Source organism: Nannobrachium achirus (genome assembly GCF_963921795.1).
Source record: "Nannobrachium achirus genome assembly, chromosome: 7".
Lineage (NCBI taxonomy): Eukaryota > Metazoa > Chordata > Actinopteri > Myctophiformes > Myctophidae > Nannobrachium > Nannobrachium achirus.
The window spans coordinates 18964024-18979501 of NC_137816.1; the positions used below are offsets into that span (position 1 = coordinate 18964024).

At 42.4% G+C, this 15478-nt stretch overlaps 1 protein-coding gene across 1 annotated transcript in view; it reads left to right on the top strand.

Annotated features, from left to right (window-relative positions):
• The window catches only part of rhpn2 (rhophilin, Rho GTPase binding protein 2), a 49324-nt gene that overhangs the window by 15350 nt on the left and 18496 nt on the right, over positions 1–15478 (top strand). The window contains exons 3-5 of the mRNA XM_080729943.1: positions 5868–5996; positions 14105–14180; positions 15241–15318. Of these exons, the coding sequence (XP_080586069.1) occupies positions 5868–5996; positions 14105–14180; positions 15241–15318 (283 nt within the window). The remainder of the gene's footprint in view (positions 1–5867; positions 5997–14104; positions 14181–15240; positions 15319–15478) is intronic.

Consider the following 15478-nt stretch of genomic DNA (forward strand, 5'->3'; position numbering starts at 1 on the left):
CACAACGCCTTGCGCTGCGAGGCGTTGTGAGCTTGTAGATCGGCTATTTTCGGCAAAGAAGTTTGGTGTAGAAGGGAAAAAGAGCAGACTAAGTACAGAGTGAAAGGTCAAGTTTATTAGGTAATGACGGCTCAAGTGGTTAAATATCTGAAAACACAAATTGACATGAATCCAAAACACGCTGATGATTGTGCTGTCAAACGATGAAACTATATGGAATCTACGTATATGAAAAGGTAGTGGGGGTCCCTGCTTCATCTCTCTCAACTAAGGGGTCTTTTGCCTGAAAACGTTGAAGACCCCTGGTCTAGACATTTTGGCCTATAATGACTTTCCCAATATAAGGACAGCAGGTTGAAAGTGGTTAAAGTCCTAGTAGGAGACCATGACTTCCTCCTGCGGTCCCTGAGGCAGTCTGGGCTCTGTCTGTTTCACTGCAGAGGGGAAGTGGACTGGTATGAGCCAGGTCAACTTTAATCAGCCCCCGTCTGCCCCTGTCTGCTTCTCCTCCTCTGTTACTTTTCTTTTCTTTGGTTTTGTTACGTTGCTTTATTACAGTTCTTGTCCAGTTTGTGTAGATTTTGAAACGTGGATATATGAAATATACGTACCGGTATGCGATTAATTTTTCTTCAGTATTCTCAGAGTTCTCAGAAACGCTTTCCTTGAATAAAAAATAATCTGAATAGATAAACACTAGTTTGAACACCATATTTTAACAAAGGGGATTTCAAGCCACCCGTAAAAAAATAGCTGTGAAGTAGGTTACGAGTTACGACTATGTCATTTTATGGAATATGTTTTATGGTTATGTGTGAGCACTGAACACACACACATACACAAATACGTATACCCACACACGCACACACACACACACACACACACACACACACACACACACACACACACACACACACACACACACACACACACACACACACACACACACACACACACAGTCAAACAAGGAAATTCATACACTTCCTTGTCCAAAATGGAACATGTGTTTGTTCATATAGTAGCCCATACATTCTATTAGGTATTCTAGAGCATAATAGTTGTTTATGTTGTTCATACTCAAGACTCTAGTCATAAGTGGGATCTCACATGTCCTTTAGGTCTTTAACAATGAAATACCAGTAAGACTCCCTAATCGGGAGATAAGCGACCGTAGGTCACTTATCTCCACAAATAGGGCAAAAATGTGTTTTGCCAAAATCTTCCTGATCCATGTTGATGACATGAGTGTAGACATACTGTGTAGTGATTTTCGTGATTTTAGGGCAAAATCTGTAGGAGCAGTGTCCAAAAATGTGTTTTTAAAAATCGGCCTGGAGGTGGCGCTATATGGGAGAGATTCATGTTGATGGGATGAGTGTAGACATACTGTGTACCGATTTGCGTGATTTTAGGGCAAAAATTGTAGGAGCAGTGTCCAAAAATGTGTTTTGCAAGAATTGGCCTCATGGTGGTGCTAGAAGAGGGCCATGTGAGAAATGAGGGGTGGGGTCTCCGCGCCGGCAAGGCGGACGAATAGGTACCGGCCCCGGCTCTCCCGGACGCTTCTAGCCGGAGTTACGGCATTTTATGTGAGCTGCAGTGTAGGGGGTCCTCCACTGGGGGCGCCACCACTTTTGCAGCCGTTGTGGAGCAGCAGGAGTTGGTGGTCCCCGGGAATTCCCCGTGAGCAGCCCGGTTGGGGTGGTCATTTGGTCATTTTTGCACATTTGGAAATGTTTTACATCTGGGGGTCCCCCAGGGACATGGGGGTCCCTGGAGCTCCGGGGGTGCTTGGAGGTTGTAGTTTGGCAGGCAAGGAACGTGTGTGCAAAATTTGGCATGGATCGGGGCAACGGTTGCGGAGATATGAGCAGGGCAAGAGTGTGACGTGTGAGGTGTGACAGACAGACGGAGGGAGTTACTTACACTTTGTGCAGGGTTTGATAGTAAGTGCGACCTACGGTCGCAATCAAGAGGAGGTTTGTCAGACAGTTTGACAGACACAGTATGTGGGTGAACTGGCTGGACGGCTACAGGTAGAACACCAGGACACTAGGACAAATACTTTTAGAGTGACACAGTCTCACTGCATGACAGATGACACACACACACACACACACACACACACACACACACACACACACACACACACACACACACACACACACACACACACACACACACACACAGCTCCTTCCGACTCCGGTTCAACTCTAGTTACACTCTCTGATAACAGCTTATGCTTGGTTATTAAGGTATTCTATATGCACAGTATATAATGGCACATCCTAAGTTAATAACTGGTTCAACCAGTTACAGTACATGCAATGAAATGAGGTTTTGAAGAAGGAGAGAGGGAATCTGTCTGTCTGTCTGTCTGTCTGTCTGTCTGTCTGTCTGTCTGTCTGTCTGTCTGTGTGTCTGTCTGTGTGTCTCTCTGACTGCATGGCTCCACCAGAGAGAGTTCTATTCTCTTCTGTTAACCTGAACAGCAGTAGGTATGTCTGTATCTGCTTTCTATTATGGCTATCTGAGGAGCTCAACCAACAGTCATCATTCAGACTCCTCCACATTCCTGTCTCTTTTCTCTCCTTGACACACACACACACACGCACGCACACACACACACACACACACACACACACACACACACACACACACACACACACACACACACACACACACACACACACACACACACACACACACACACACACACACACACACACACACCTTGCACTCCTCGGATGAAGGCAGGAGCAGATGGAGTGACAGTGTGTGTGTATTTAACTTCCAGCCCGAATGTCTTGCAGATTAGAATCCATGTGTTTGAGGAACACTGTCAGTTGTGTTTTTACACCATTTTAAAGACAAACAAACCACATACCCTTTTCTTCTTGACTCATTTAGTGCCACCCCTTTCACCACTAGAGGGCGCCCAGTGGCCATAGAAAATCCCATAGAGATATGCTGGTATATGCAGAAGCCCTGCAGCCATGACTTGCCTGAACACTTTCCTTTGTGCATGTACAGGAAGAGGATGAAGTTAGCTTGAAGTTAGCTATTGGCTACCAAGCATTTTAGAAGCCTTATTTTCGTCAACTTAGCCATGATTAAACCTTGCACACCTCATGCATGGGAAAAAAACAGAGAAGAATGAGCTCTAAAAAATCCAATGCAATCCTGGATTGCATTGGAGTGGATTTGTGCAGTTTGTTCACAGCTTTCAAACAAAAAAATCCGATTGGAAATCCGTTCAGGCATTCTTGAGATAATCGCCATTATGTTTTACATGTTATGTAAACAAACATGGCTGCCCTGTATGTTAGATGGGGTTGTATGGGGGTGGAACATGCAAAATCGCGATTGAAATCATGTTCACTAGATTTGATGGGGTCCAAAAAAAAAAATTCTAAAAAAAAATTTTCAATTTTTTTATTTTTTTATATCCCGAACTAGTTCGGGATAGGCACTCTGGGATGCGATAATATATCCCGAACTAATTCGGGATAGGCACTCAATGAGTTAAGAGTATAATAATCATTGTTCAGATGGGTGTATATTAGGACATTCGGCTGCATACAGTATACCACCTGACCTGTAGCTTACCACTGCTTTATATGATGAGACTTATCACCCTAGGGCACAGAAAATGCACAAATACACGTGCGCACGCACAGATGTCTCCTGTTGCCAACAGATAGTATAATGGGCTCCTTTGTGATGTGATTGTTTGTGTTACGACAAGTAAGACCCAACACTGACAGGTCACATGTCTCACTCTCCACTGAGGAGGTGGAGGGTGGGGGAGCGAGACATATTGTACAAATGTATTTATTAGGTAATGCTTTGGTGATGTCAAGGAATTCAGAAGTATCAATCAGTAATTGTTGGGGCAAATGGAGACACTTATTTCTAAGGTGGTGATTTAATACATGATATCATAGAAGTACATTAATTATACCACTTAAACCCTATACAGTACTGTACATACAGTAGTTAACCGGATTCCCAAGGGGAAGGCTCTATACTAGGCCCCCTCCTGCTTTTGCTCAACACAATTTTTTTTAGCTGAAAATAGATGATCTACAAGCTCACAATGTCTCATGTTGTTAAATGTTAAATGTTAGCCCCAGAATAGGGATGCTACTATGGTTCAAGAGGCTTTATGCTTTATAGTTCTCTCCCTGTCAGCAGGGATGGGAAAATATTTATTCACATACTGTAGATAAGAGAGGCTTGTATTGTGCCATGGAGCCAAGCTGTAGCCATAACAATAAATGCAATAAATATCAGGCCAGCATACAGAAGCATCTTGGAATATTCAGACTTAAAGGGCATTCACAACTCAGGCAAATTAAGATACTTGTGTCAATACTATAGGGACAAATGTGAACAAGTTGAACAACTTAACAATATAAAGCATAATTCTGCCATAATTCCCACCCAGTGAAACATGATGTATCTTCTATCTTCTTTATGGCAATAAAGCACATTAGCATTGAACATTACAAAATACTTGACAGGAAGCGAGATGGATAGAGGGACAGACAGGGTGCCATGGAAGTGGTTATGTGCTTTTGCTGGTAGTGCGGCGCGTGAATCAAAACAGCATCCCGGTTTCGACAATGGAACAAGGGGGGAGCGCTTGTTTTCGGTGGAGATGACGGAGGCACGCCGGCGTTATATTATAAACACAATCTGATCTAGCAGTCATGACATAGGCTATTTATTATAATCACTAATTCACTATGAAGTGTCTTTAATTAAAATTAAAGTAAAAATAGTCAAATAACAAACAAGGACAAATTGTTCTGCCCACAACCTTATCAAACCAAAATGCCTAAACTACTGTAAATGTAGGCCAATTATAACTATGATAATGGTTCTTAATTAGTCCCAATTATTAAGTATAATACTTGACCTTATAAATATAGAATGTTTATGATTATATATGTTATGAAACATCGCATAGTCGAGCGTTGCGACGGTCCCATGTGCCGACTCTACGCCGTTACCGACTTATGTGCCGTTATGGACAGAATAGTAAATCTTCAGCCCCCCGAATTTCATCACCTCCGCGCGGTCCAGGGGAACACAACGGAGCGCTCCCTACCTCCGGTTCAGCCAATCACAAGCTTCCACTGCCGATACCGGGATGCTGTTTTGATACACGCTAGTGCGGCTGTGTTGGCAGTGACGCAATGTGTTGTTGATAGATGGTGTGTTTGCAGTGAGACATAGACAATAAGATCTGACAGGCAGATTGTGTGTGTGTGTGTGTAGGAAGGAACCACCCATTACTTATATCGCACGCACGAAAGCATGCATGCGCATGCACACCTTTTGAATGTTCTTATCTCTGCTTTGCAGGCCAACAACCTTGTCCTTAGGGTACATACACACTTGCGTGCATACACACACACACACACACACACACACACACACACACACACACACACACACACACACACACACACACACACCTTTGAGCGTGCCCTGGCCTTTGCAGGCCAGGGCAACAACATTGTCTTCAGAACGCACACGCACACACACACACACACACACACACACACACACACACACACACACACACACACACACACACACACACACACACACACACACACACACACACACAGTTTCTGATTATGTCCACCTGCCATCATCTCGTCATCTTTATGCTTTGTGTATATTTTTCAGAAGCTTATTTTTTCGAGATGTCTAGTGTTGTAATTAAATGTCAGTGTCTTCTATATTCTTTCTGTCTTTACATTTCAGTGTTCTTTAGTTGTCATGATAAACGTTACATTTGTGGCATTCAAAGTGATCAATGACATCTTACATCTTTTCCTTCTGTCATCCAGGGCGACACACAACAATAAGGTTCGTGAGATGGTGGGACTGGAGCTGAGCTACGTCAACTCCAACCTGCAGCTCCTGATGGAGCAACTGGAGGGCCTCAACAGCTCTGTGGAGGTGTACCAGAACGCACAGTAAGTCAAATCCTGGGTTTAGATTGAACTCTGAGAGTGTACAAAATGGACCCATAGTAGCAGTAATACAAATAATAATGGTAGTAGTAGTACTACTACTACCTTTACTACTAAATAGCAGCAGCAGTAGTAGTAGCAATAGTACAGGTGAAAGTAGTTGTACTACTATTAATTCTGATGCTGCTACTCCTTTTACTGTGACCATTACCACAACCACAGATATGACTACATACATACTACTATAAAGTAGTACACCAAGTAGTACATTGCTCTCAGACTACTACACTCGGCTCTGCTTCACACAATATTATCTCTTATGCGCACACAGGCGCACACACACACGCACACAGGCTTAACATAAAGGAAAGGAACACAACAGATGCACGCAGAAGACACGCATGTGCACAAATATGCTCAGATACATTACACACACATGCATACACATTCATGGATACTGTGTCAGAAATGGTGAGGCAGAGGGCTTTGAGTCCGTGTGATTAGAGAGACCGACAAGGTGATAATAAAGAGACAGAAGGGTGGAGAGAGAGAGAAAGAGAGAGAGAGATGGCGACATAGAGAGACGGACAGAAGCAGAGAGGTATGCAGCTGAGAAACTGGAATGCCCGGTTTTCAAACAATACTTTGTGCGTGAAGAAACAGGTGTGAATATAATCTAAAATAAACAATGGCTGGCTTCATCTCACCTTTCAGGTGTGTTTATGTGAGAGTGTGATGTATAGCAGGAATACATGTGCCTCTGTCACATGTGGTAGTTGCAATTGACCATCACATGTGGTAGTTTCAATTGAGTTATGTAAATATATTCCTTATAAGGTGTACAGTAAATATCTAAAGGGCAAGACTGGCTACCACTAGTATCCACAAGTATAATTGCTTGTATCTAGTTCATTGTAATATAACTTGGATAGAAACCAAGCTTACAAGAAATCTTATGTATGTCTTACACCTGGCGTCAACATGTCTTATACACTGGAGGAAGTACACTTATTTATCGTATACTTCCTGGAGGAAGTGTTGTGATGCTCCTCCAGTTACGTTTACACCCAACACAATACTGAATCTCTCTTTACCATACAACCTGCAGTGTGCATTTGTTTGATGTCTGTTTGTTTGTCAGCAAGATAACTCGTCAAGATAAATGCATGGTTGGGTTTTCATGAAATTGTATGGGAATTATCAGTAGGCTGTCTCAATGAGATGGAAAAAGTGCATGAAAAGTGCAGTGCAATTTCAGTTCAGTACAACACGCATGCTTACTCTTCCCGTCGCCGCGTCGCGGACCCACTGTAAGCACAAACACGCACGCACCTGTGTTCGCTGTGTGTGACTCTATAGCTAACAGTTAGAGGTTGCTGTGCGAGAGGGGGAACACAAACACAGCCGTAGCACGTGCCGCCGTGCACAAGATCTTTGCAAATGAAGAAGAATATGAAGAAAAATATAATAATACAATCCGTGGCAGATGTGTAGGGGCTACAGTTCCCAAACATTGTATGCAGATTAAGTGGATTTAGTGGTAACTTTGACAGCAGACCCCGTGGGCACGTGCATGAACGTGCACATGCATGTTTGACGGGCATGTGCATGAACGTGCGCATGCATGTTTGGCCGTGCAAACATTAACAGCAAAAACTGCTGGCGTAGAGTTAAACAGTAGGATGTGGCTGTTAACTTGGCATCTTCAGAGACTTCCTTCTCTTTTCTTTCCACAGGTGGCTCTTCTCACTGGAGAGCACTAAAACTGCACACACACCATACACTCACTCACCCAACACATACGCATATCCTCATCCAACACACAGAGAGCATGCACGCAAACATGGTACTGAACAGAAATACATTTTGCTTAAACCATAAACGCATACACTACACTGACACTTAGACTAAACAAAACCACAAACTAGTTTATATTTATTGTTTTTGCGACCGAAGGTCGCATTTACCCTGAAAAACCTTGTCACTTGAGTGACCTTCCTTCCTTCCGTAACCTTCCTTCTGTAACCTTCCTTCTGTACAGGGAGTGATGTCGGTGTGATGTCAGCGAGTTGTGACATCACTTCCTGTACGGGGCGGCTACACGAAAGACTAAAAAAAGAGAAGGATACACAAGACTAAGAAAGACAAAAAAAGAGAAGAATAAAAAAGAAAAAAAGGAGGAGGAGGATAAAGATACCAAAAGGAGAGAGAAGAAAGACAATGTGTCTCAGAAAAGAAAATGTAACAAGGAGGTGGCATCGGGGCGGATAGATAAAGTTATTAGGCCTGGATCCGACTTTAAGTCGACGCACAGGATTCCAGAAGTGTAGCGCTTATTCGCTCTTGTATCAAACTGGTACTCGAAACGTTCTTAGAATTTAATATATATTTTCTAAAGTAAATATGGAGGCAGTTGTGAAAAAAGAGAAGAATAAAAAAGAAAAAAAGGAGGAGGAGGATAAAGATACCAAAAGGAGAGAGAAGAAAGGGTGGATGCGGTACAATGTGCGGTATCCTCCTTGTCAAGCTCGACGTTGGGCATTTGGACCTATACATGGAGAAATGGAGCGAACCTGTTTGGCCTAAACATGGAGATGTGGTACAGAATGACTCATATATGGGCATAAAAAGTATGTCATGTGACATCACTTCCTGTACAGACAGTCAGACAGACAGACAGCCATTGACTCCGGCCTAACAATGGCTACTGTCTATGACGGTAGTCCCATATGACATGATGGACTGGACTATCTCCATATATAGTGTTCTCCACATCTCCATGTTTAGGCCCTATCACTCACACCCTAGGTGGGGTTGGCGATAGGGCCTTTCTGTGTGGAGTTTGCATACCCAGAGTGATGCACAGAGACAGACACACTTGGCACACACATCAGAAACACACACTTGAGCCCACCATGTTATCCATGACAACATGTGACAACACTGGAACACACTCGAGGGGCGGGCTGGGTAGCTGGTTGCTATGGAAGCTAACATAGAGGGTCATTCTTTGAAAGCCAAATTGCTTCCTACCCCAACAAGCTTCACCCTTGTAGTCTTTCATCTGACACTCTTCTCCAGAGAGACTTACGGTCTGTGAGCAGGTAGGGGTTCATTCATTTGAAGCCTCTGTATAAGAGGGTGAGGTAAATGAGACAGCAGGTAGGGGTTCATTCATTTGAACCCAAGAGAGTGACGTAAACAAGTGAGCACACACACAGTTTTTTGTTTTGTTTTTCCCCCCCAAGAAGCTGTCATTTATTAACTTTGGCCTGTTAATCCTTTAAAATGAGATTAAAAGTGACATAAAATCCACAACATCAAACAGCAGGTCACTGTGGTACCAGGGAAAGCCTATATAGATTAGTGTGAGCTTTTCTTTTTTACTTGTATTTCTTCAAGGGAAAGTTGGCTGAACAAATGCTCTTTCAAAGTAACAAAGTTACACACATTAACACCAGTGAGTTGCCCGTACAACCACAGTCTTCTACTGTTGGCCACAGTGGGTTGGATAACTTGCTCAATTGCAAATCATCAGTTGAGAGAAGGCAAAGGATTCTGCATCTGATCTTGCCATCTAGTGATTCAAACAGGTGATATGCAGGTTATAGGTCATATTGTGTGTGTGTGTGTGTGTGTGTGCGCGCGTGTGCGTGTGTGTGTGTGTGTGTGTGCACGTGTGCACGTGTGCGCGCGTGAGTAGAGAGAACAGGTGTATCACTGAGAGACACACAGAGGCTGAAACTGGATAATTACTGGGAAGAGAATCTGTTCCCATGACTCAAGGCACTTGGGTCCCATCATGTGACATTGAGGCCATGGGGGTGTACTACTGTACATGTCTCTTGTCTCAGGCCTCTCGGCTGATCTGGATCAGGTCCCGATAGAAACTCCCACTGAAACTCTTCACTTACAGCATGTCCCTCTCAGCTGCCGGCTTTAGCAATAGCATATTGTAATATATCGTGTCATGGCGAAGGTGTCGTCTTTTTATCCATTTGTAACTCCCAAGAGACTCAACAGTGTACACAACGCGCCTCTTCTTCCTCCACAACACCACTTCCACCCTGGTCCTCTGTCCTCGTTCGAAACTCTAGTCTAGCTCAACACAAAGTCATCCAAGGAACAAAAGATCCACCACCATTCTCTCCTGCCCGTCTTCCCTCCCTTCTCTCCTGTCTCCTGTCCCTCTTCCTCGCCCTGTTCTCAATAGATTGCGTTTCTGAAGGTATTTCTGGCCCAAACTGGATCCAGCTGGTTGAGCCGTGAGGTAATGCGTACCAGAAACGTGTCCTTCATGTCTTTTATGTGACACAGCAGTGAGTTACATGTGCAGCCGTGAAGTTGTCATCAGATAGGCCTATTTTCTTTGAACAAAAACAAAATTATCTTCAAAATCATGATGCAGTAAAATCTAACCCTATTTTAACTGAGAGCGAACAAATGGAACCAAATGGACCCACTGGCCCTCTCTCAAACAGATAAATTAACACTGAAGATTTTACTGTGAGAACAGGAAATCACACTAAAGTTACACCATAACCACTCTGAACCTGGTATCCCTAGTTAGTGGGCATAATCATCATAGATGAACAATTACAAAATGATTTTACATCTATACCACTGAATAGTTTTTATTGTCTTTTCTCATATCACCTGCTTTACCAAAATAAGTTGAATTCTGCTGAAGCAGATTTTGGGCAAATAATAACTATTACAAATGTTCTCTGGCTGTATTGAGGTTTAATCAGATTGTTATATAGCAAATTCTTGGCTTTCATAATTTGCAAATATTGCGAGCCAATCTTTGTCCAAAATACCAAAACATAACCTCTAATACTCTATAGACTTATTGGAAATCAATTTAAGGAATGCTTTGCATGCATAAGGGCTTTTGTGTCCTCATACAGGTGATATTTACCCAAGTGAGTTTTTCTTGTTTATAATGGAAGGTGCTTGTTTGCAGGGTTGTAGCCATGGTGACCCAACACACACTTTGACCTTCATTTGTGTGTGTGTGTGTGTGTGTGTGTGTGTGTGTGTGTGTGTGTGTGTGTGTGTGTGTGTGTGTGTGTGTGTGTGTGTGTGTGTGTGTGTGTGTGTGTGTGTGTGTGTGTGTGTGTGTGTGTGTGTGTGTGTGTGTGTGTGTGTGTGTGGTTCAACATTCCTGCAGTAGGTAGAGGTGTGTGTGTGTGACCTCACATTCCCTCTTGCCCCAGGAGAAAAAGGACAACACTCTCACCTGCTTGTACAGTACACAGTAACATGCCCAGGGATAATCCAGTCATTTGTAACTCGGAGAGTGTTAAAATGTAACCAAATAGACACATTTGTTTGCATAATTCTCTCTGAGTTCAATTAGATTTTAGTATGTGCTGTTGTATCATACTCTCCCCTCCGTGTCTTTTTTCTGTTTTCTCTCTATCACTCTCTTCCTAGTTTTCCCACTGTCTCTCTTTCTCTGTCTTTCTAAGTAACGAATGAGTCAGTGCTCTGGGTCACAGAGGAATGCTGGGATATCTCTGCGTCAGGCACTATTTTATGGAGGAGGAACATTGTGTCTGAACAGTGTGTGTGTTTGGTTTTCTTCTCCAGTCACAAAATAATCCATCCATCACCATTAGACGTCAGCCTCCGCTCCTGAAAATAGCATATCTACAAGCTCCCAACGCATAGATCTGCTTTTGTCTGCACAAGACACCGTCACATGACAGGCTTTGTATCAATCATTGTTCTGGTACATTCTGCATTGGTCACTCCCTACTAGTGAAAGCCCAGTGAAAGCCCAGAAGACATCTTTCAGACGTAAAAGCCTTTTGGATAGTCCAGTCCATTTTCTTTTAGGCAGGAGATAGACACGGGAGGTGTAAGAGGAGGTGGAGATGGAAGTGGAAGTGGGAGGAGGGGTGTGTCTTTAGAGCATGTCTAGGCTCAGAAGCCTGTAGGACAGGTCAGGTGGCAATTCCTCTGCTGAACCATGTGATAAGCAGCCGGACCTGCTTTATGTCTCTCTCACATACACACACATGCACACGGTTTCAAACTGGCAACCATTTTCTTGCTCACAAGCAACTTATAGCCTTTAATCAGTAAGTGAGTGTACTTATCAAGAGTTACTTACAATAGTGTACATGCAGCCGTGGTACAATTCTCAGTTCATAGATCAGCAACATTGTTGTTAGGGCTGTCACGATATGACATTTTACATGACGATTAATTGTCACTCAAATAATTGGCGATTAACGATTTAATTGTGTTTTTGTCGTTGATAATTACATTTCTGTTTGGCTTTTAGGCTTTGAAGTTGTACATGGTAGATATGACACATAACCTAAATATACAAAGAAATTACCGTACTGACATATTTGACAACTTACTACTTAAAAAATAACATTGATAGTGGAAATAGCCGATCTACAAGCTCACAACGCGTCGCGATGCGACGCGTTGTGAGCTTGTAGATCTGCTATTTCCACTATTTCTGTCATTTTTCAACATTCACGATTATGACGATTATGACAAAATAATTGTGTTTATGTCAAATAATCACGATTAGACGATTATGTAATAATTGTGACAGCCCTAATTGTTGTGTCCAGTGAATTGACTGTGGTGCCCTCAGGCTGGCATTGTGTAATAACGTGCCTCTTGAGAGAACAAACCGCTGCTAAGTCCTTCCATTATCAGGCTATTAAACGCTGTCAGTACTGTAGTCATTTTAAAAGACTGTTGCATTCTTTGAACTGTTATTTATGTAAACTATACCTATATGAACCACATTTGTTTGCTGCCTTTAGACGTGTAAAGCCTGATTTAGGCAACGTGTTGTGTGCTTGTAGATCTGTTGAAGATAGTTTAGGTGCACGAATCACGACACAGTGTATTATTCATTACTCCCTGTCTTTTGTGTCATGTCTGGTCTGTGAACTGGGAGAGCTGCAAAATCAATTGCCTGTTGGGATAAATAAAATCATCTGAATGTAAAACATTAAAATCAACCAGTACTAGTATAGAGTACAGAATACAGAGACATTAGCCTGATTTATATGCTTCGGCTGTAAAGTGTGGTACTACCGGTATGTGTCACTCTACAAAAATTCTACTGAAAGAGAACATTTTTGTCAAAGCAACGTGTTGCAGTGCACCACACTTTGTTGCCAAAGTATTAAGCAGGCCATCCAGTGATTGGTTGGACAATATTCCTGTGATCCTAGAAAGACCATTCATTCATGTGGAGAGTCACAGTGGCAGAGGTTTTATGGTGCCAGAGCTCTGTTTGATGTTTATAGAAACAGGTAGAAGGAGCAGAGACGGTTCTTCTAATGACGGAGGCTAATGAGAGAGGTTGGGAATGTGTGGGCTAGCAGGCAGGAAAGTTAAATGAACCACTTTGAAGCTGGCAACCCTATTTTTGACATGTCATTGTAGGTGAAAATGGGAGATCTACAAGCGCGCAACCTGGTTGCATTGTGAGCCTGTAGATTTGCATCATATGACATATCCATAATAGTGATGCTAGGGGTCATGTGGTTAATGCAGAAATTCCACTCCCTTAATCCAAACTAAAGATTGAGTTTAAATGTAAACTTCCTCTAGTGTTTGTTTGACCAAGGTGTACCTTTTATGTGATATTTACTGTAGATTGCCCTATGACTGTGTTGTCAACTTGCATGTTCGTATATAAAACACGACTGTGTCAAAGGGAGTTCCCTCCCTCTCTCAACACTGTTATCACATCTTGGTACTTATGAGTTTTTCCACAGTCCAGTAATTTATCAGCTCTACCATACTGCCATACACTACAAACAGCAGTAACTATTTTCATTGTACTTTAAAATGCATAATGCCATGACCAAAGTTAAAGATTTCATATCAGGAAAAATCATACCAACAATAATATTCTGCACATCTGTACTAATACATTGATGGAACAGGAGATCAACATTGAAGTCGATGTTCTCTTTGTCACAACTCTTAATTAATTAACTTACTGGTGAATGGTGATTGTCTTTGTTGGACAGACGGTGCTGTGTGTAGGAGAGACAGTTAATGCGGTCTCTGTGCAGCTTAACTCATTGGCTCATCTGAGTTTTTGTTTGATGTTTTTCCAGGGAAACGGCCAATATTCCCCTCATTCCTTTGGGGCTGAAGGAGACGAAAGACGTGGACTTCTCCGTTCCATTCAAGGTAGGGTCTGAACCCATGACGTCATACTGAGGTCTTTGTGTTGATAGCCATTCGACTTGGCTGTGCCATCAGGGCAAACCCCTTCCCTTTAACATAACATTTGATTGTTTCCAAGAATTCACTTTCATTATTTTATGCTCGCTATTTCTCCAGAAACAATAGGTGGTCAAAGTGTGTTTTATTATCTGAATGTAGGTTGGATTTTGGAATTTTAGAGGGGTGCAATATGTGACTGAATGTAGGTCAGATTTTATTACAGACTGAAACAGGCCTAGGCATGGTGATAAATCATGACAACACGTTTACAGTCGGGGTGCTGAACAGACACTGCTGTATGTACTAGGTTGTATATGAGCTTGTGCTCACCTCCTCATGACTGCAGGTTCACCCTGCTTTGCATCTGTAATCACTTGCAGTCTAATGACTGGGTGTCCTGCTACCTGTGTCTGCTGGCTTTCAGCCCACCACGCCTCCCTCCGGTTCATGTTTCAGGTTTATTTATCAGTTGTGCTGTAGTCTTCACACGCATTGCAACGAAAGTGATTACTTGACAACACAACGCAGAGCATGAGGAAAAGGAAAAGTGTCATTAGCTAAGTGCATTTGTGGATAGCTAGACCTCTACACATTTAACCCATCCTAACTATTAGCATTAATGGGCAGATATTAGACACTGCCCAGGGAGCAGTTAAGGGTTCAGTTGCTTCACAATGCCGGGAGGAGCCGGGATCAAACCAGGAACTTTCCGATTTCCAGGCTATATAGTATGAATACTATATAGCAGAAGAAAAAAAGAGAAACATAAAGCCATAACCTGTTTTGAAAAGACATGTCACCTATAATCCATCTCTTCATTCTGACTCGAGACGAATATATACTTAAACAATATGACCATGTAGCTTGCTGACAATAACTGAAAAAGCGTGATGCAGTTTAATTTCTTATCTTAAGTTCCTCACATATTTGGTTGTACTTCTTTGCATTGTTTTGATTTAATTTGACTCCTATACAAGAAAAACTGTGAGCTTAATATTCTGTCTTGTTGTCAACTTGTCAACAGGACTTCATCCTTGAGCACTACAGTGAAGATGGAAGCAGCTTTGAGGAAGAGATCGCTGATTTGATGGACCTCAGACAGGTAGTCACAGTCAGCAGTCAAAATACACACAACAAATGAACACATCGCATTGATTCAAGGGCATAAATTAAATCCTCTGGAATCTTCGTTTGAAATGGTAAAAAGGCATACAGTATATGATATCAAATTGTAGTCTCTCATTAAGCAATTTCAAAAATCT